Source organism: Urocitellus parryii, chromosome 10, assembly GCF_045843805.1.
Source record: "Urocitellus parryii isolate mUroPar1 chromosome 10, mUroPar1.hap1, whole genome shotgun sequence".
Lineage (NCBI taxonomy): Eukaryota > Metazoa > Chordata > Mammalia > Rodentia > Sciuridae > Urocitellus > Urocitellus parryii.
In genome coordinates, this window is record NC_135540.1 from 14,720,140 (window position 1) to 14,742,176 (window position 22,037).

Below are 22,037 nucleotides of genomic sequence, written 5' to 3' on the forward strand. Positions count from 1 at the left end.
GGACTATAACCCTTGCAAGACTTCATTTAATTTGCATGATATAGTTTGTCAATACAACAAATTCTGCAGTGTTCTGTTTGTGGGAAAGGTCATCCTGGGCATTTCTGAAGCGTACACTCTGGATGGTTGAAAGTATATATACTTTCTTAAAAAAGAGATGCTGTCATGTACATTAATATAGGTGAAAGTAAGTACAAACTAAATAGTAACATTTAGTAATACAACTCCCATGGAATTGGGCAAATTATGTAACTTCCCCAAGGCTCAGTTTCATTCCCTATGGAATGGAAATCTCCATTTTTACCTCCCAAGAATGCTGTGTGTTTGTGAAAATGGTTGCCAGAGAGAGCACTGGGCCTGAAACACAGCAAACCACACGTGAAATACCGCTATACTTATCAATTTCAGCAACTAATTATCAAGAGAATGAAAAATAGATCTTAATGTCAAGTGAAAAGTTCTATCTATACTGCTAAGTTTGCCTGAGCATCTTCAGAAGCTATTCATGCAGAAAGTTACCATTTATCAGGAGTACTTCACACAGACCTGTCCAACATAAATATAATTTGGATATTCAGTGAAATCTTAGTATCACTTATCTGATTCCTGAACCTCACATTACCAGAATCACCTAGGAAATTCTTTTTTTTTTTAATTTACAGTAAAGAGTATTATAAATTTTATTGTAGTCTGTAGATTGTGTGCTACACATCCTTAAACCAATGAAATTTATAATAAACTTTTCTTTGTTCAGAGGTAGTTATGAAACATGTGCCAATCACCCCTAATCTGATCCTTCTCTTTAATACAGTATTTCCATTCCAAACGATTTCTAATGCTCATCAGTCCAAAAACTCTTGTGGAAATTCTTTTTTTAATGCAAAAACAATCAAATGAAAAGCAGACTATAGGATGATACTCTAGATGTAGCCTCTAAGCAAGAGAGTCCAGACTCACCAAAAGAGGGATTCAAAAATTCCCATGGATCATTCTTACATAACTAGTCTGCAGATGAATATTCAGGGATCACTGATAGATGTTGTCTATTTGTAACTAATTATACCAGCTGCAATTCACCTTCTATTGGGAAAAGCTACCATGTTTGTCAGCGGTCTAGAAAAGCATCCAATATAAAATGTTATTGGAAACAGCCTTAAGTACCTCGGAATTTATTGTCAGAGAATCAATACCTGGACCTTGCTATGCTTTGCTGAAACTCCAGTATGGTTGCCCTAGGTTTAAATTGAATTCTGGGGAAATGAGATTTTCATTTAAAGGTCTCAAGTTCCATAACCATTTTGCCCAGATGAAAAAGGTTCAAAACAGGATTTAAAAAAAAAAAAAATCCATGTATTGACCCTGGCATTAAAAAAAAAAAAAAGTTGTAAATCAAATACAGATGCTTCTTCACTTGCAGAGGGGTTATATCCCCAAACCCATCTTAAGTTGAAAATACTGAACACCATAGCTTTGACTAGCTTACCTTAAAGGTGATCAGGATACTTAACATTTGCCTACAGTTGGGCAAAATCATCTAACAAAAAATTTATTATTATTATACACTATTGTAAGGTTAAAAATAATAAGTTGAACCATTGTAAGTAGGAGACCATCTATATACCTACGAATTATTTTTTTCTTTTTTTCGTTGTTGATATATCTTTATTTTATTTATATGTGGTGTTGAGCATCAAACCCAGTGCCTCACACGTGACAAGCAAGTGCACTACTGCTGAGCCCCAGCCCCAGCCTTACACCTACCAATTCTTGACTCTTAGTCCTAGTTTTGCTTTGCTTTTAGGGAGGCATTCCTGAGAGATACTAATAGTTTAAGTGGAAAATGCCATGCAAATATGAACAAGTTGATTAACACAAGAGCACATTTCCTGCAATTACTAATCAAAAATATCAGGTCCAGTGTAACCTTAGCTATGCTACACTCCCCTTAGAGGTTTTTTTTTTTTTTAACCTTCTGCACAAGATATTATGAGTCAGCATATTTTCACCATAAAAGTCAACATCCCTTTTACCCATTTAGTACTCAGTGTTTTTTTTTTTAAATTACATATGAGTAAACTTTTATTGCGTGCAAAAACTGAGTCATGTAGTGGGGACTGCAAGTGCATGAGTTTGCAAAGACCAGGAGAGGGTTGTCATTCTAATTACATATTGATTTATTCTAAATACCCCATGTGCTATAGAAAGAGCAAAGGCTTGGGGGTGCACAAAGTCATGTTAAAGATCATCCGCAGTTGGGTTTCTCTTTGTTTACCTATATACTGCATTTGCCAGAACCATTTAATATTAATAGTAGCTAAGGGTTCTATCAGGGTTTTTCATCATCATATGACTCCAAAGTATTTGGCAAGGATGAAAAGTAATAATGGGAAAATAATGATATACAACTGTGATGAAATAAATGGTTTAAGAAGTACAATTTATTCACATAAATAATACCACAAACTCTTAAAACCAACAAAAATAATTCCTCTAAGGATCTTTCTATACTAAGACTTTGCTTTAACAGACTTTATTTAAAACACCTTCTTCCTAAAAATGGAAACCTGAGTCTTCTAGATGACTGCCCCAGCCATCACAGGACCTGCGCAGAAGGAATGAATGGATTGGTACACAGAGGACCAACCAAGAGTTAAGCACTTGGTCTTAGTGTTAGAACAAAGAGTTAGTAACTATAAACTGTAGTATCTTTTGAAATCTAAGCACAGTATGTTCCAAAGAGAGCAAATATATCTTAGACATCTACCCCATAGCATAAGTCATTTTTTTTTTAACAATTCGCCAGCTTTTGTCGCCTTTGTAATTAATTCAGGTAGCTTTGTAGTAATTCGATCACCCGATGAGAAGGCATTTATTTTCTCTTTAATTTTAATTCTCAAATCAATATAAGAGAAATATATTTTGAAAAAAATAATAATAATTATACTTCTTGTACCAGTTCTCTTCAGATCAATTCAGTGAACAGGTGGAGACCAAGTGAAATAAATCAGATGAGAAAGACAGATCTTGGCAAGTACAGAAAACTAACATCCAACTGCAGTTTTTAAACTTATATTGCAAGTGTTTATAGATGTTATGAATTTTTTAAAAAAATGTCTTGAAATGTGTTGAGGCCATTGCAATATTCTCGATTTGTGATTGAATTGAGTTCTGTCCATCACACATCTTTCCATGTCCAGGTATTTGAAAGTTTGGAACTGACAAGCACATGGACCTAAAAAAATTCTGAAGGAAGAGACTGCCACGCATTTGTTCTGCTAATAAAAAGTCAGTAAGACTTCGGTGAAGACTGAGTCCTGCCTCTGAAAGGCCGTGCCAGGTGTCAGCCCACAGGTGTTTCTTGTAGCCACCCAGCTGCCAGAACGCCCCCAACAGACCCAGCCAAGCACCGCTGCCCGGCACAGAGAGTCCGCGTGTATTTTCTGGGTCATCAAAGTTAACTTTTTGCTTTCCTCAGCCCAGGGAAAGTCAGAAAAGAGTCTGTTTGGGTCAGAAAGAGAAGAGGATATAGCCTGCAGGAAGCAATCTGAGAGCATTCAGGATCACGCCAACCAGGAGCACTGTGTGTGCCTAGTTCACAAACCCAGACAAGAGGGGGGAAAAAGAAAAGAAAAATCCATGTAGCTCTTGCCATTCATTTACTCTTCGATAACTATCTTTCGCTTTCCCGGAGACCAAAACTTTCCAGCCCCACGTCCACACGCGTCCCAGAGAAGGAGGTGCACTCACCAAAGAGGGACAGGACCCCACAGGCGGTCCAGATGATGAGCGACAGTCCCACGCTGCCGGTGTTCTGCAGCACGCCCTTGGGGGAGATGAAGATCCCGGCTCCGATGATGGTGCCGGTGATGATGGAGATGCCCCTCAGCAGCGTGATCTTCTTCTTCAGCACCACTTTCTCCGGCCCCGGGGGCTCGCTGCCCCCCGCGGAGGGCAGCGCCCCCTTCCCATTTCCCTGCAGGTAGCCTCCTTTGGAGATAGTGGCCACCACGGGCTTTCTGACCATAGTAGTGACACTCGGGGCAAAAATCGAACAGGGGAAGAAAAAGCAAAACTTTTAGTGTCTCTGGGGGTGACTGATCGGTCTCCTCCTCTCTGCTTTCAGAGGGTCTCAGCGCTATTGTGTTCACAGGTGAAAAACTCAAAGGTGTTATTTTATCCTTCAAAGCGCTCGAATGACTCTCGGGCACCTGTGTGTTCCCGGGGCTCTTGGTCCCTGCTCCAGGTCCCAGCACCGTGGCTGCCGCCCGGGCTCCGCCGCCCTAGCCTAGCGAAGCAGCTCAGCTTCCTCATGGGCTTGTATTTAAGCTCCCGCCTGTCACACCAATTTACTCCAGCTACATGATGATGCAAATTCTCCAGGTTTGCATCAGCCACCGGAGAAGCCTCCAGCATTACTCAGCTTTTTTTTTTTTTTTTTTTTTTTCAAACAGTAGCAGCATGTTGCTTCACCGACCTAAGCTTTTCCGAGAACAAAGCACACACTTAAAAGAGATCTTAACCAATCCAGAAGAAGTCCACTCAGAACAGATCTTCTCACAGACTTTAAGTAACTCCTGTTGAGAGAGGAAAGCCTTGCGAGCCAAAAGAAAATGAAAAATGAAACAGGAAATGATGACTTAGTTTTAAAGAGTTTTTTTTTTCCCTCTAACTCACGTATAAAACATTTTTCACACACAACTTGTTAATCGAAAGCACCTAGAAGCTGCATTGTTTATAGAAACAAAATTTAGATTTCGTAATATATATCATACTGATTTTATTTTTTTTTATTTTGTGTATCCTAGCAACACAATTAATTCTATGTATTTACAGAGTTAGAAAGAGTCTACACTGTGTAAATTCTGCCTGTACATGCATTACAAGTGTAAATCTTAACCAACATTAAAAGACAAAATTATTTTATTTCTTACACCTCATACTAAAGCACTATTTAAAATTATCATCTGAGTGTCACAAATTTAAAAATCACAGCGACTTCAGAAAATAGTCATTTTCTGATTCTCATCAGCAGTAGGTGATATCCTAAAGTAAGTAGAAGATAACAGATTTTCATTTGCATGTTGTTCCTTCCATGACAGTGTCCATGCTTTGAATATAACCTCATTGTTCCCATCCTAGGCAGAGTTATGTCCTTGAGCACACACCCACCATAGGAACAAAGTAATCCAGACTTTGGGGATGGTATCAGAAGATCTCAGAAATTATTATTCCAAATTAACAAGTGAATTAAAACTCCAACAGACAATGCATGGAATGTAATCTTTGGATCACCTCTTTTATAGCCCCCAAGAAGCTGATGGGCTGAATCACAGCCTTGGGGACAGAAGTCCCCTGTGTTTCTCCTTTGCTAGCAAAGCAATAAAACTTCTTTTTCCTTTTTCTCAAAACCATGTCTCACAATTGGATTAGTATTGGGAACAAGCACTGAAGTTTCAGCCACATTTCAAGTTAACAAAAAATTTCTACTTTCAAAATTAACCAATAGTTATGATTACCTAAAAGCATTGCATAGAGCAAAACCCTGAAAAGCAAGATACAAATAATAGTCGATGAAGGTAATGATATCAATAGATGATGCAAGTAATGATATGGCATCTAATTTTTTTTTGGATGTGTGGATTGTTATGATTATTTTTTTATTTTTTTAGTTGGAGATGGACACACAATAGCTTTATTTATTTGTATGTATGTGGTGCTAAGATCAAACCCAATGCCTTACACATGCCAGGCAAGTGCACTACCGCTGAGCTACAACCCCAGCCTTGTTATGATTATAATTTTAAAATGTATTAAAATTAATGAGTGCAAAGTTACCTACAGTCAAACAGAAGCAAAGTCTGGTGTGCTACTGCAGAGCAGGATAACTATAAATAGCAATAAGGGACTGTACATTTTAAAAAGTTAAAATTTTGTAAGTTTTTACCATATAGAAATGATACATGTTTGAAAGGATAAATATGTTTAAACTAACTTAAACATTTCACAGTGTACAGGTGGACTGAAATATTATGTGGTACCCAATTAATACGTATAACTTTATGTATCAAAATGAATTGTTAAAAGATTATAGTAATAAAAATAAAGTGTATTAGACTTGTAAGCTAAGATTAAAATGCTTCTATTTAAAAAGTCCAAAAGGCAAACACTTTTAAACTTCTGACTTTCCCAAACAAGTGTCTACAAAAAACAAATACAAAAAGAAAAGGAATCCTAGTTCTTATTTTTGGCTAGGGTTGTATGTGGTTTTGAATTTAACAAGAAGCATTAGACGTCATTATCTTGGAGTTACATTTACACACGCCATTAAATGTTTCTGAACTTCTGAACCAAAACAATAAACAAAAAACCTGTGTGTGAGAGGAAGGTTGGGTGGGGTAGAAGTGGGAAGAGGGGTGCCAGGATAATACCAGGAAGACATAGCTGCTGGAAAAGTACTGTGGAATCCCAGAGTCCTGCTCTGTTAGGTAAGCACCTGAGAAAATTACCCCCACATCAGTGTTTCACCATGCAAATAATCGGGGCTACATAATCCTTTTTTTTAATCTATCTGAAGTCTACATAATTTGCTTTGGATATGCCAAGTCAGGGTAATAAAAGTCAAAATTAATACTTTTTCTCAGCTGTATGTCCTCCAAAAAATAAAAGTGGGAAGTTTCTCTTATTGAATCATGTCAACTCCTAAACACAGAAACTAAAGGAAGATACTCCTCTTTCCACTTCTCCTCCAGCTCCTTATTCTTCTTTCCACTTATACAATTCTCTTGATCAATGATCCGACGGTGGGGGGGGGGGATAAAAAAGGCTTTCATTTCCCCCAAAAAAGGGAACATATTAGCCCTGAAAAAATAGGAATTAAAATTGGAACACCAAGACCCTGGGGGAACCCTTCTGTCTCTAACACAGAGGCATACTTCAATTTGAAATTTTGTTATAAATGATGAGCCTAATAAATTGAGACTAAGGCTCCCTCAGACATGAAGTTAGATAAATTTGAATGGAGGAAAAATGTTCCTTCAGTATTAAATACCATTTTTTTTTGCATTATTTAAAAAACATTTGTGAAGAAAATTGTTTAAGGTAGACTAAGGGCAGAAAAGACTGTGTGATTATTCCAGAAAGTCACACTCAAAATTTCTTCAAACCTATTCATAGCTATCAAAGACACCATCCTGCCGTCCTGTCTCTTCTAACCAGCCAGAAATTTGGAAAAAAAAAAAATGCAAGTTACAAAGAAAATGTTGAATTATTGTTAATGTTAGCAAGCCCTTGTAATTATCAATTCTAAGCTTGTAAACTAAGAATTTGGATGTTTTTCAAATATCTACCATAAAAATGAATTCAAAGCAAGTAAATGTATGTTCTTACTCCTGCTTTTGGCTTTATTTAAACATTCCTGTCAAATTAAGAGACTATTCACCTATACTTATTTAGTGGTTAAGGAGTAGTTCCAGTTCCCTAAAAGCAACTCATGGATGAAATGGACAAGGAATACTGTGGTAGCTACCATTTTGTGGGAACAATTTCTGTTCCATGATTATAAATATGGGCATAGAATCCAGGCTTGGCCAAAAATATCCATCTCTCTGACTGCAGTATATTGGAATATGACCTGAGCTGGAATATTTCTAAAGAGAAGTACAACTATCCTCTCTCTCATCTGTTGGAAGTAGGAAAGATGTAACCCTAGAACAACTGGCAGACATGTCCCCAAATCCTCATGCAATAAAAGAGAATATACAGAAATGAGAGACATTTATAAAGTCTTAGTCTGATCAAGCTGTTTTCGTTCCTAAGAAAGCCAGATTGGCTCTGTGGTCTGAAAAATCTCCCTCAGATTTTACAAAGTACTTAGTTTCCTTGTTTACATATGCTGCCTCCTACCACACGGAAATCAATTACACATGATGGCAGAGTGGAATGTGAATGGCACATTATTAGTGCTTTTAGAAGTAGGTAAGTTCCATATGATAGCCATTAGTTGCATGTGGTTACTGGCACCTAGAATGTGGTTAGAATGTGAAACTCTATGAAATAACTTCTTTAAGAAAGGGATTATTTTTATAAAAAGTTAGTAAGTGTTATCAACAAAACAGATGGGATCAAGTTTTGTTTTCTTTGAGTCAATCAAGGGGATCCTTGATATCCCTTTCCTGGAGAATTTATTTCAAAGAATAAAGAAAAAAATTGTCCAATTTGTTTTTGTGAATCTAGTACCGAAGTTAGCAAACATTTTCTGTAAAAAGCCAGGCAGCAAATATTTTAGGCTTTATGGCCACACAGTTTCTCTCCAGTGTTCTGTGCGGGGTGTGTGTATGTGAGTGTGTGTGTGTGTGTGTGTGTGTGTGTGTGTGTTAGACCTTTTAAAAGTGTAAAAAGCATTCTGGACTCCTGTGTAGCTCGGCAGCCTCTATCTAGTAGTATTGTTGCTGAAGGCCTTGTCCTGGATGCCAATCCAATAGCAATGACAGGGTTTTGAGAAAAGGGAAAAAGACAGTTTACTGCTCTCCTAGCCAAGGAGAAACACCGGAGACTCCTGTCCCAGAGGCTGTGATTCTGCCCATCAGCAGGACCAGGGGCTTTTTTAGAGATGATTTAGAAAAAATGATATTAGGAAGGAGAGATCAGGAAGGAGAAGATCAGTGAAAAGAAGATCTGGGAAGAGAAGATCAGGAAGGAGAAGGTTAGGGAGAAGTTTGGGAAAAAGAAAAAAAAATGTGTAAGTTTCAAAGGGACAAGGGATACAGTCGAAGCATCAGGTGAGCCCCTGTTACAGTATCTCTGTTGCAGTTGGGTTAAAGCACTACAAAATCACTGCACTGGCTTGTAATAGTTTTTTTTTTCTTCTCTTTTTTTTTGTAAATAAAGTTTTATTAGTCATGTCCACTTATGGATTCACTGTGACTGCTTTCACACTACAGCAGCAGAGATGAATAGTGGCAAGAAAGACTGAATGGCTCACAAAGTGGAAAATATTTACTGTCTGCCTCTTCACAAAAAAAAAGTTGGCTTTCCCTGGCTTAAGCACAGGAACTGATGACCAATCTCCACTTTGACTGTCTCCCTTACTAATCACTCTTCTTGCCTGCTCATTGCTTGCCCTTCCTTCAAGATGGGAATGTCCCAGCATTTGGACATTTGAAATTATTATTCCCTCTGCCTATCCTCCTCAAAAACTGCATTCTTTTTTTTTTTTTTTTTTCATGGGGGCAGGAACTCAGGGGTACTCAAGACTGAGCCACATTCCCAGCCCTATTTGGTATTTTATTCAGAGACAGGACTCACTGAGTTGCTTAGTGCCTGAGGCTGGCTTTGAACTTGTGATCCTCCTATCTCAGCCTCTCAAGCCCGTGGGGATTAAAGGCGTGAGCCATCATGCCCAGCTACCTTCTTTATTCTCTAACTTCTTTTACTAATTTCATCACATTAACTATTACATGAAAGAGATGGTGTTTATCAATTTTCTGGGTCCCTCCTCATATTTTGAGCTCCTTGATCTAGGATTGCATTTTTACTTCTGTGTCCTGAACTGCTAACCTATTGTCTGTTACAGAGTAGTAAATACTGGATACATTTTATAATCATTAATTCTCAATAGTATAAACAACATTATTATGTAGCTCTAAGGGGAACGATGAAGGAGTGAATGAGGGTGGAGAGATGAGGACTAAGTCATCATCTTTCACAGTAGGAAGTTGATATTGAACATACAACGTTAGAATTATAAACCAACAAGAGGGGCAAATCATTCAGAGATCTGGGGACAAAGAACCAGAGCAAAACCAGGTTAAGAGGGGAAAGTATTGACAGTGGGGAGAATATAAGGGGGATCCTAGAGGAATAGAGAGGGATATTTAAAAGTAAGCACATCCATTTGTGTTATAAGCCTTGTAGAATAACTATGTTCTGATTTTTTGATTATGAAGTAAAACTAAAAATTAAAATTAAAATGTCTGAACTCTAGAAAAAAATAACGTAAAAATAAGAAGAGACCAAAGTAATATTTGTAAGTTCCTTTTATTTGGGGATTGGAGGGGAGGGACATAAATTCATTAGTTTATATAAAGTCATTCATTCATGTCAATAATTTAAGAGAAATCACAAAAGAGGTAGGAAGGAGGAGAATGAGAGAGGAAGGGAAGAAAAGTAGAAGAAAGAAGGAAGTAAAGAAAGAATAGGAGAAAGAGAAGAAAGAAGATGAGGAGGAAGGAAAGGAAGAGAAAACAAAAGAGAGAAAAAGTTAAAAAAGAAAAAAACTCTTAAACCAGAAGAAAAAATAAAATGAAAAAACTCAATAACTCCAAGTTATAATTAAGAAAGGAAGAAAAAAAAGGACAAAGCAAGGGAAAATTAAATGAAAATGCTTAAAATAAGAAAAAAATATATCAATAATATCCATAACTTTAAATGGATTAAAGTCACCAGTTAAAAGACATGATTTAGTTTGATTCATGCAATATCAACATCCAGTTAGTTTCTATTTATACAAAACACATGAAGTTAAAACAAAATAACTTGGAAGTCAAAAAAATACTAGTAATGAAAAGAATCATTGTACAGATAAAATGTTTTCATACATCTAAGAACATCACCTCAAAAGATGTGAAGCAAATACAAAGGAATGACAAGGGGAAATGACTCAAGGTTACTGTTGGAGAATTCGCACACTTTTCTCAATATTCGTTAAATTAATGAGAACAATATCACGGACCATCATTGTCTTCTGTTCTCTCTACATCTCTTCCTGTCACTTCTCTGGTTTTCTCCTGTGCCTCTCATTCTCTAGCTTCCGACTTTGCTTCTGAAGGCCAGCACCTGTGCTTCTCTGAGGACTAATGGTGCCACTTGCCCCCGGGGGCAAGAATGGGAATTCTCAGGAGTGTATACATTTATGGGATGTTAGCCAGTGATTCCTGGTCTCAGAATATATTCCCAAGGTCTTAGTCCTTGAGTTGAAACAAATTCTAAGGTATAGATTACCCTCCAGAAGTTTTCCTGCTGCGTCAGGTTGGGACTTCACTTGAACTATCCCTTTCCTTGTCTTCTGTTACCTCCCTGCCCTGCTTCCTGCACTCTTGTGACTAAGACTCAAGGAAGCAACTCCTAAGCAAATCACTTGCATAGGACTCCTCACCTCACGGTCTTGTCCTACAAAACCTAAATTAAAATAGAGTCTTTAGAATATTGGCCAGAGTGCAGAATCTAAGGATCTATAGTGCAGACTCTCAGGATCTATAGGTTTTCACTCGTCTTCTGTAAATGGCAGTTGGGCCCGGTCACTAGTGGTAAGTAGAGTATTGGTAGCTGCTGTCAGGCTGTTGTACTGCAGATTCTAAAACTTTCCCCTGGACTCAACCTGGATAGGACACAGGGAGAAAGGAATGCACTGTCTTGTGCAATCTCTGGTATTTGGGGATGCTTAGAAGTATCCCTTAATGTCAGGAATAAGACAAACCCATTGTTCTACTATCATTTAAACTTAAGTATGTATTAAATAGCTACTGCAAATAGGCAGGAAAAAGAACTTAAGCATGAAAAACAAAAAAGAAGAGACAAAAATTCTCATTTTGATTAATTTCCTGAAAAAGGAAATATTCAAATACAACTGCAACAAAAGATCCCTAATATGATAAATTGTAAGAGTTAAAAATAAGCAAATATAAAATTAATAGATTTTATACATATAAACAAGTTAAATAAAATACTGAAAAACATTATGCCAAACCCGAGAACACAATTAACAAGAAATGTATAGAACAAATAATTTATATCTTTAGAAATCAGCTTGATCAAATTAAAGGCATGCCATGCTTTTGGTTAGGAATATAATGTCATAAAAGAATTCTCTAAGTTAATTAATAAGTGAAAAAAGTTACAAATAAAAATGTTAGAAGTATTATTTATTTTTTAATTTTTATTGGTGCATTATAATTATACATTACAGTGACATAAGTATTTTTAACCAAGAAAAGCAATTCTACACTTTTATGAAAATATGAAATCTAAAAAACAAAGCATAATGGGAATGTAAGATTATCAAAATATACTACAACTCTTGAGTAACAACAGAATACAAAGCCCAGAAATTGTCTTAAATAAATTCAAGATTTTATCAAATGATAAAATTATCACTTCAAAATGGAGGAAAAAAATGTGAAGCATTTAATATCTGGGAAAACCTGAAAAATGACTTAAAAAAATAAAGTTGTTTCAATTACATCAAACAACAGGAATAAAATAATAATATATCAAAGGTATAAAGTAATTATGCAATCATATTATGAAACATGATAGAATTCCCTCAGAATCCACAGTTCAGAAAATTTATCTAACTGATAGAAACTCCAGATGCCATGAAAAAAAATAATAACTTTAACACATTTGAAAATCTATGGCAAAAAATAAAAAACAGAAAGTCAAAAAATAAAATAGGAATGATATATTTAACATCATAGCCAAAGTTCTAGTCTCTTCAACATTTCATTCAAGTCATTAGGAAGACAGTAAACAGCTCAACAGAAAATGAACAAAGGATATTAATAACTTCTTCACAGTAAAGGAAATGCAAATGGCTTTTATATACGTCAAAAATACTCTTCCTTACTCATATTGAGACAAATGCAGTTCCATAAATCTAAGATGTGCTCAATCACAAATGGAGTTAGTCAACAGAGATGCCTTCTAGAAACAGATTAAGTGGGCCAAAATTAGCATAACTTGAGCATCAGAAAAGATAATGAGTCTATGGGCTATCACTTTTTTTTTTTTTAACAAACAATGAACATAATTTGCTTATAAGGGGGAATGAAAGAAATGGAGGAGAAGAAAATGAAAGAAAGTTCTTTAAAAGATCACAGATAGTAGTTTAAAAGCAGTAAAAGTATTAGAAAAAGAGAAATTCTGTAATTCAATACAATCATCCATTCAGACAAGGATCAAAAAAAAAAAAAAAGGAGTATCAAAAACCACTGGATGAAATGTAGTTGAAAAAGAGAATACGAGCATACTTTGGAATTATCTACCTGAAGATTACTTAAAATTTCAAAACGGAAAAGATAGTTTTACAACAGGAAGATCTGCTTGGCCACGTCTTCAGTGACCAAAGTAAATATCATCAATAATGCCTGTTGACATAACCAATATTAATAGTCCAGTACCACTTATGTCAAGTAACTTTTGAACCTGAATCCAGAGATGGGAAAACAATCAGGAAAATCCAGAATATGAAAAAAAAAAAAAGTCTATTGAACAACTGGCCTGGAAAATGTAGAAAAATCAAAAAGGGAGGGGGAAGACTATGCTACATTAAAAGAAACTAAAGTGATGTAAACACCTCATGCAGTTTGTAAAGCTTGACCAATCCCCAGATGTTTAAAAAGAGATATTTGGGACAACTGAGAAAATGTGAATAAGAATTATATCTTGGATGATATTTGGGATGTTATTTGTGGTACTGGGGATGGAACCAGGGCCTTATACATACTATGCAACTGCTCTACCCAGAGCTATATCCCTGATCCTTGAAATTATTGTAAATTTTCTTGTGTGACAATAAAATTGTAATTGCATAGGAAAATATTATTATTCTTCAGAGATTGCATGTGAAATATATACACGTGTGGTATCATGGGGTATGCAATTTGTTGCCCCATGGTTTATCAAAAAAAAAAAAATGTGTGAAGAAAGAGAACAAACATTGTAAACTATTGTAATTACATCAAACTGTATAGCAGCAAAAATTTGGAAACATCAATGCCCGCTGAAAAAGAAATCATCAAATAATTATTCAAATATAGATTGGAATACTAACCAGCTTGTTAAAAATATTAAAAATGTCAATGTATTGATAACAGTAAGATTTTTTTTTTTTTTTTTTTGGTACCAGGGATTGAACTCAGAGGCCCTCCACCTGAGTTCAATCATTCTCAACCTTATTTTGTATTTTATTTAGAGATAGGGACTCACTGAGTTGGTTAGCCCCTTGCTTTTGCTGAGGCTGGCTTTGAACTCATGATCTTCCTATTTCAGCCTCCTGAGCTGCTGGGATTATATGTGTGCACAGTCAGTAGATTTTAATATCATATATATGTATATATATATATATATATATATATATACATATATATGATATTAAGCAAAGGAGAGCAATTATTGTGTATACACACACATGTGACCACATAAAATTCTGCATAGATATTGAATAGACAGGGGGGAGGGTGGGAGAGAGCTTCTCATTCTATACATGTTTTATGCTGTTTGATATTTTACCATCAGGTAAGTGAATAACAACAACAAAAAATCTAACAATGAATGGTGGAGGGGTTGGGGATGTGGCTCAGCGGTAGCGCGCTTGCCTGGCATGCGTGCGGCCAGGGTTCGATCCTCAGCACCACATACCAACAAAGATGTTGTGTTCGCCGAGAACTAAAAAATAAATATTAAAAATTCTCTCTCTCTCTCTCTCTCTCTCTCTCTCTTTCTTAAAAAAAAAAAGAATGGTGGAGAAGTCCACAGAATGCAGAGAAAGTGAGGAATAACAAGATAATAACAGAAACGGATATAAATACCATAAGGAGAAACGGCAAGAGCTACATCTGGCTTTCTGAAATGTGAGCAAATTAAAACTTTTGGCAGGAAGATCCCAGGTAAAAAGAAACAAGGCACAAGGAGATCTCCAGAGGAAAACAGAGGCAGCAACTACGACAGAATGCAGGAGAAACAGAAAATTTGGATGAATTTCTTTATAGTTAGAAATTAATCAACAGTTAAGAAATCAATTAACAAATGAACAAAAGCAAACCTTATAGGATAGATCCACAAACATTTAAAGGACACATGATTTTTTACTCATGCAAACTTTTACCCTATGTATTAAAAGAAAAAAAAACTACCAATTCTTTTTATTAAGCTATTGTTACTTTGATATTTAAAAAAAAAGTAGAAAAGAAGTAAAAACAAGGACAATGAGAATCTGATTTTACATAAAACTTAGATAAATGCATGCTAAAGTGTTAACAAAAGTCCTAAAAGCATTAGCAAATCATTCAATGTATTTAATGACCCATAATAATCTAATCAGGCATATCTCAGAATAAAAAGACAAATAAACAATAGCCATTCAGCATAACTTTTTAATTACGTATTGTTTGTAACTACATTATTTGAAATTTATACACTGAGTTTTACAAGATATGAGATTTACATTTTTAAAAATTCTTAAATTGTATAATTACATAACGAAGGGATGTTAAAATTATAAATATTTTCATGTAATTTACAACCATTTTATATTATTTTACATATGCATATGTAATAAAATATATACTCATATGCTAGTCAACATTTTATTAGAAATCCTAGCCAAGACAAAAGGACAAGGAAAAAGAAAAGCTAAGAATCACAAAAAAAAGATAAACAATTTTTGTTATTCACAGAAAACATTATTGTCTAAGTGGAAACTCCATGAAAATCCACTACAATTTATCAAAAACAATGAGGATATTCAATAGGTTGCTGAATATCAGATCCTTATACAAAAAAATAAATTTCTAAAAACAGAAAATCATGAAGTATAATTTTTAATAAAAGTATCTATGGTAATTGAAAGAAACATGGAGTACCTAAAAAATTTTAAAGAAAATTATCATCTTTACTGAAAGACTTATAAGAAGGCTTAAGTTAGTAGAGAGAGCTATACACCCTTTTCTTGGATGACAAGTCTCAGTATCTTACTTTAAGATGGCAGTTCTCACTAAATAAATTGATTCTTCAAACTAAAATAATAATTTAACATTTGATAAAACTAGACAAGGCCATCTTCAGATCTACATGTGAAGGTAAAAATTCAAGAACAGCCAGGACCAATTAGGAAACAAACAAACCTAGGAAGAGGAAGACTCCCTCCACCAACTGGAAATCAGGACTTATTGCAAAAACACAGTAGTTAAACCAGTGTGGTATTGGAACAGAACCAAACAGACCAATGGAACAGAATAGGAAGTTAACAACAACAACACCCATTCAATTAAAAATGGAATCAAGGGGCTGGGATTGTGGCTCAGTGGTAGAGCACTCACCTAGCATGTGTGAGGACCTGGGTTTGATCCTCTGCACCACATAAAGATAAATAAAGGTATTATGTCCATCTACAACTAAAAAATATTTTAAAAAATAAAATAAAAATGCAATCAATGGAGTATGACTGACCACATTTCAAAGAGTAGCGATAGGGTGGCTTATTTAATATGTGGCATTAGAATAACTGGCTGTCCAGGGAGAAAATGTGGAGAGTAGATCTTTAGCTTCTACTATGCACACAACGAATTTAGGAATATTAAAGGCCTAAGTATGAAAAGGTAATTTTAAAAAATATTTGTGTAGGAGTACATTTATATCATCAGAATAGTGAAAAAATATCTAAGATGGACATCTACACGGCCTGCTCCCTTGCTCTAATGCCCCCTCGTCACAAACGCTTTCTTTCGGCCACCAGATATGAAATACCAGCCTCCCCACTTACTGCTTATTACAATTTGCATCATCACACTGTTTTACTGTTCTTTATAGCAATAATTATCACTGCCCAGATGGGAGTCGTCTTTGTCTATTGTGTTTGTTGAAGCATCCCCAGGACCTAATACCTGGCATGATAATTCCTGAATTGCATTTGAAAAAAATTCACTCCTGCACTCCCCAGTAGTTAAACTCTAAAAAAAAAAAAAAAAAAAAAAAAAAAAAATCATTTATAAAATTAAACTAATTTTTTTTCTGTACACTGAAAATCACTACAAAGATAAGAATAAGCCATTTCTGAAAGATCATATCAGCTTTGCATATTAGGGAAAACAATAAAACAGTATTTATAAAGATATATATGCAAATGTAAAAAAAATAAGAAACAAATAATTTAAGTAAGAAAAGGCAGGAGGATTTAATCAGATTATTCACCAGAGAGAAAATAATGACCTTAGTAGATAAAATGACCCTAATAGATACATGATCACTATATTGGATTTTGTCAATAATAAACATTGGCTGAAGCAAACAGTATTGCTTATGAAAATCCAATGGGTTTACCTACCTAAACCATAGAGGAGGAGGCCAGTGCAGTTAGGATACCGCAGATCTCAGCTTGTCCCCAGTACAGAGGGCAGTTCAAGTTCACCCGTGGTGTGAGTGAGAGCAGAGAGCAGAGAGCAGAGAGCGCTGGGCTTTCTGCATCCCCTCTCCAGACCCAGCCTGTCATCATGATGTGAAACAATCATCAGGCAAACTAATCTGGGCACAGGCCAGAACCACCTCATCTGGGTCAGGTTTATCTCATCTATCTCAGAAGTGCGCAGTCCACAGTTTGATTACAAATGACACTCCATCACACCCAGATGTGAACAAAGATTCCCATCCATTCTCCTCAGCTTCTTCAGGCCAAGGTAACCCTGATCCAAGACAGAACTAGAAGGAAAACCACATTCTTCTCAGACACGCATGTAACAGCACAGAGGACCTCAGGAACCATCTCAAGGACTTCTGAGGAGAGAGAGGGACATCTTGATTTCCAACCACAGTACAATTTAGAAGCTGGAAATAATAGAATTGGAATACCCCATAAAAACTCCATGAATCTAAAAGTAAATGGTAAAAAATCTAAAATTCTTAGTGATGAATAAAATATAATGTTATATCTAAATTTGTGAATAATAATTAAGGCCACACTGAGAAGGATTTACAGCCTTAACGGCTCCATTAGACAACAAGAAAGACTAAACATTCAATGGAAGAATCAAAAACAGATAATAAGCTGAAAGTAAAAAGACGGTAATTAAGAAAATAAAATAGAAAATGAAATTGGAAGTTTGACAAACTCTAGTTCTTTGCAGAGTGACAAAATAAAAGCAAACCTCTAGTGAAGTTAACCAAAAAGAGATGTATCAGATTATGAATAATGAAAGGGGTAAAATAATAATGAGTCACTTGAAAGATAACAAGTCCATATCAAAAACTGGGTTCAAATTAGATCAAAAACCTAGGAGAATGATGAATGGACAAACTGTTGAACTTAACCAAACAAAACTGTGAGGACATTGAACACCCATACGGCACGGTAACTGTTAAAGAAACTGAAGAGTTGTTAAAATCTTCACACAAAATTGACAGAAGATCCAAGGGCTTTCATCCATGGATCTTATAAAAATTTTCAAAGATCAGTACAGTAGAAATTTGCATGCCTTAAACCTACCAATTCTACAAGTAGTGATTTAAGTAAGAGAAATCCTTATTCATATGCACCAGGAAATGTTGACAGAAACGATCAAAAAGAAAAAATTAGAAGCAATCCACATTCTCTTCAATTGGAGGTTAAGTGAACTGAGTTTTATTCACACAATGAAGTGGGATAATAAACTCCAGTTGCATGCAAAACCATGGGTGACTCTTAACACAATATCAGTAGAATAAGGTCCCAAAACCATTCTACACAAAACTCTTCATGAAATAAGCAAAAGCAATCCACACACACTCACACTCACAATCACACATACACACAATTCCCCAAAGGCACGGATATAATAAACACTTTGAAATTCAGGGTGGTGGGATGCAAAGGGAGAGGATTTGAGAGTTCAGGAGCGCCAAGCCATGATTTATAAACAAACCCAAATGTAAGAAAATATGGCCACACATAAGCTAACCATGATTCTGTGTCATGACCCTAAATATAAATTAACTTCCTTGTGCCAGAGGTCCTACAGGAAGTGAAAAGTACCTTCGGGTTTCCTAGTAACAAATCTTAAGCAGCTATTTTATCAGGGAGAAGAAGGAAAAGTTAACATTTTACTCTCTCAACATGAAACATGTTAAAGATGGCTACCTGTAAAGTAGAAAAGGATAACCTAAATGTTGAACCTGGAGTGTGAACTTATTAAAGGATTTTAGGGGTTAACCTAGAAACATCTAAAATTAATATTAGGAATTAGGAATTTCCTTTAAGGAAATTCCAAGTGCTCAGAAGACAAACAAAAGGATCTTTCACTGCAGTTCTGTTTCTAACAGGAAAAAAAAAAACTTGAAAACATCATGGGGGGTAGATAAGCTGTGGTTTATTCCTAAGGTAGTGTCTGAACTAAATTTGCATGTATTAACATCTCAAAAACATTAGGTTAGGTGAGAGAAGCCACTCGCAGTAGGATGTGCACAGTTTGATACCATTTACCTAAAGTTTAAAAGTACACCATCTTGCATCTTGTTTATGGAATTCTTTCTACAAGTAGTAAAAGGGGTGGGGGGCGGGAACACTCATGGAAAATTACCAAATCCTGAACAGGAGACAAGAGAGAAGAGAGTTACCTGGACAAAGTTTTGCTGAGCTCCTTAGTTTTATTTCTTTAAGATAAAAATAATTGGTAAGCTCAAGAAAATGTGGCAAAATAACATCTGCTAAATCCAAATTGGCATCCTGGATTTATTATATTATTTTATAATTTTTTTTCTATGGGGTGGAATTATTTCATCAATAAATGGAATGAAATTTAATTACTTGACAAATTAGTCTGATATCTCAAACTCTACTAGTCCTACTGAGCACCATTCCTTCCAGTAAGGCCTTGTCCCCTCCCTTACCGGGAGGGGTGAGAAGCACACACCAGCACACACCAGCAGGGAATCTTCGGAATTTGTGGAATCATTAGATGTGTCTGATCTTGCCTGTAATTATTTCACTCAACTAAGCCTAATTTCTATGTGAAAGAGGAAGAAGATTTGGGGATGAGTACTTAGTCTCCTGTGATATAAATTTTTATAAATCATCAGGGAATCCAGCAAGTGTTCTTTTGAAACAGATTGATGAGGTTGTATTAAACAGACTCCAATCACTGATAAATGGGCATTTTCAAAACATCTGGAATAAATACGGTAATTAAAATCTTGACTTTTTTCTACTCTGATTCTTTTAATAGATGTGTGAACTCCATTGAAAATATGTAGAAGCAACATAAACAATTTTTGAATGCAAGTATAAATATGGGTCCTACAGATATCTGAAGTACCATAGTTCCCTTGGTGTTTCCATTTCAAAAATGCAAATGATTAAAGAATTGTGGGCTTGATTTCAATCACAATATTGACTCATCACATATAATCACAAACAAGTCTCAACTTGGATTTGCATTCCTTGCTCTTTTGAGAAGCAGGAAACCTTATAATCTCTGAAAGGGACACTCCCTTCATTAATACTAACAGCATATGTGCAATATGACTAATGCCAACATTCACTGGAATAATTTCTTAGAGGCCCTGTACTTGATGCTTTGCACTGATAGAGCACTTATTGAAGATATTTACCAGAGGAAATAGTTACAAATAAAATAAAAGTATTACTGAAAGGGAAAGAGATGAAGATGTGTAGTTTCTGACATAAATAAAGACATTTTATATATTAAACAAAAAATAATAAACTATAAGTTATAAAAATAATTATAAAAATCACAATGAGGAATTCAGCATCAGAATCACTAAAATAATACCTATTAAAATAATTAAGGCACTATGGCAGATTTCTCTAGGAACTGGAAATAAATTCTAAAATCAAAAAACAATCAAATGCTAAGATTGAATCATTTTAAGAATCTGTTTATGTTAATAAGTATTTGACCAACTTTTACTAAGCCAATTCCACTTCCACTCCAACACCCTGTGAATTATGCAAGTACTATCCACTTGACTGACTGATGGGCATTCACTTTGGAACCGTCTGTAAAGTCCATTGGCCTCTTCAGTCTATGATTCTGCTCTTTGCATTAGTCCATTTATTCTTCTCTGGCAACCATTCAATGAGTATTCACCACGTACCAGGCATTGTATCAGGTGGGAACACACACCCGTGTATGACAACAGAGTGCGTGTTATGTGCCCAGCGTCACGTTAGAACTTACAGACCCTGCCTTCATGATTTACAATCTGGTAAGCAAGAAGCATTCATAAGCTGATTGTAATTGCAATAAATTCCAAAAAGGAGACCAATGGGAGTCCAAATAGTAGGGAGTTGATCTAAAAGACAGGGCTACTGTCCCTGAGAGAGCTCAAGAGTGTGGCCACTTTCCACCAATCTCCCTACCTCCCCCCAGTTGCCCAACACTTCTTTTCTCTGAAAACCAATGCTGTACCCTGAAGTACCTTAAGAATAAGGTACCTTTTCCTTCCTGTCCTCCCTTCTCTTCCACGTCCTGGCCTGATCTTAACTTAGGAACCCACACTTGTCCTCCATATTCAGGTAAATAAACTCTCTGAATGTGCAGAGACCCACTGGATGCTACCAGTACTCATGTCACGTTAAGTAAACCTGAGAAACTCACTTGTTTATAGTACAAATTTGGAGGAGAGGACAGCACTTACAATTCTGCCAGCCACCAATGGCACTGAGTTTTTTACTTTGACTAAATTTTAAATCCTACCCTGCCTTTGCTTGTTGCCCACACTCTAATTTTCCTCACCTCTGCATACCCACCTGGACGCTGACCTTATCACACGTATTCAAACAGCAACCAATCGAAGCTGTTTATTTGCATGTGTCTGGAAGACCAGGGTGGAGTTTTGGTGCCATAGGAGTTGAGAGGGGACTTTACATATCAGAGTCACACAGCAAACAACTTCAAAAATCAGGTATACGTGTTGACTTACTCCATAAAACACCCAGGGCTGGGTACCTTAGAAAGTAAAGAGATTTATTTGGCTCAGGATTCTGATGGCTGTGTTAGGGGACCGAGAGATGTGAATGGTAGGCACAAGAAGTTAAGAGAATAATTCTATTAAGTGGGCTCACTGTGCTGACCCCCTCATGCTTTCTAATTCCAAGAAGCAATTTATCTGCAACCCTGTCTGGCCACAGTGGACAGGATATGTCACATTCTTCAACAAACTACCTGTTAACTGCAAGAGAAATGCAGGCCCCAAATAATGTTGTGAAGAGGATAATTACCCTGAAGTAACCCTCAAGGAGGAGATTTTTGTGGCCAGATCCTGAAACTCTG

At 35.9% G+C, this 22,037-nt stretch overlaps 1 protein-coding gene across 1 annotated transcript in view; it reads right to left on the reverse strand.

The window, feature by feature from the left end:
* Slc7a11 (solute carrier family 7 member 11) overlaps positions 1-4,024 on the reverse strand; it is a 64,917-nt gene extending 60,893 nt beyond the window's left edge. The window contains exon 1 of the mRNA XM_026386192.2: positions 3,748-4,024. Within this exon, the coding sequence (XP_026241977.2) occupies positions 3,748-4,024 (277 nt within the window). The remainder of the gene's footprint in view (positions 1-3,747) is intronic.
* Between the last annotated feature and the right edge of the window lie 18,013 nt (positions 4,025-22,037).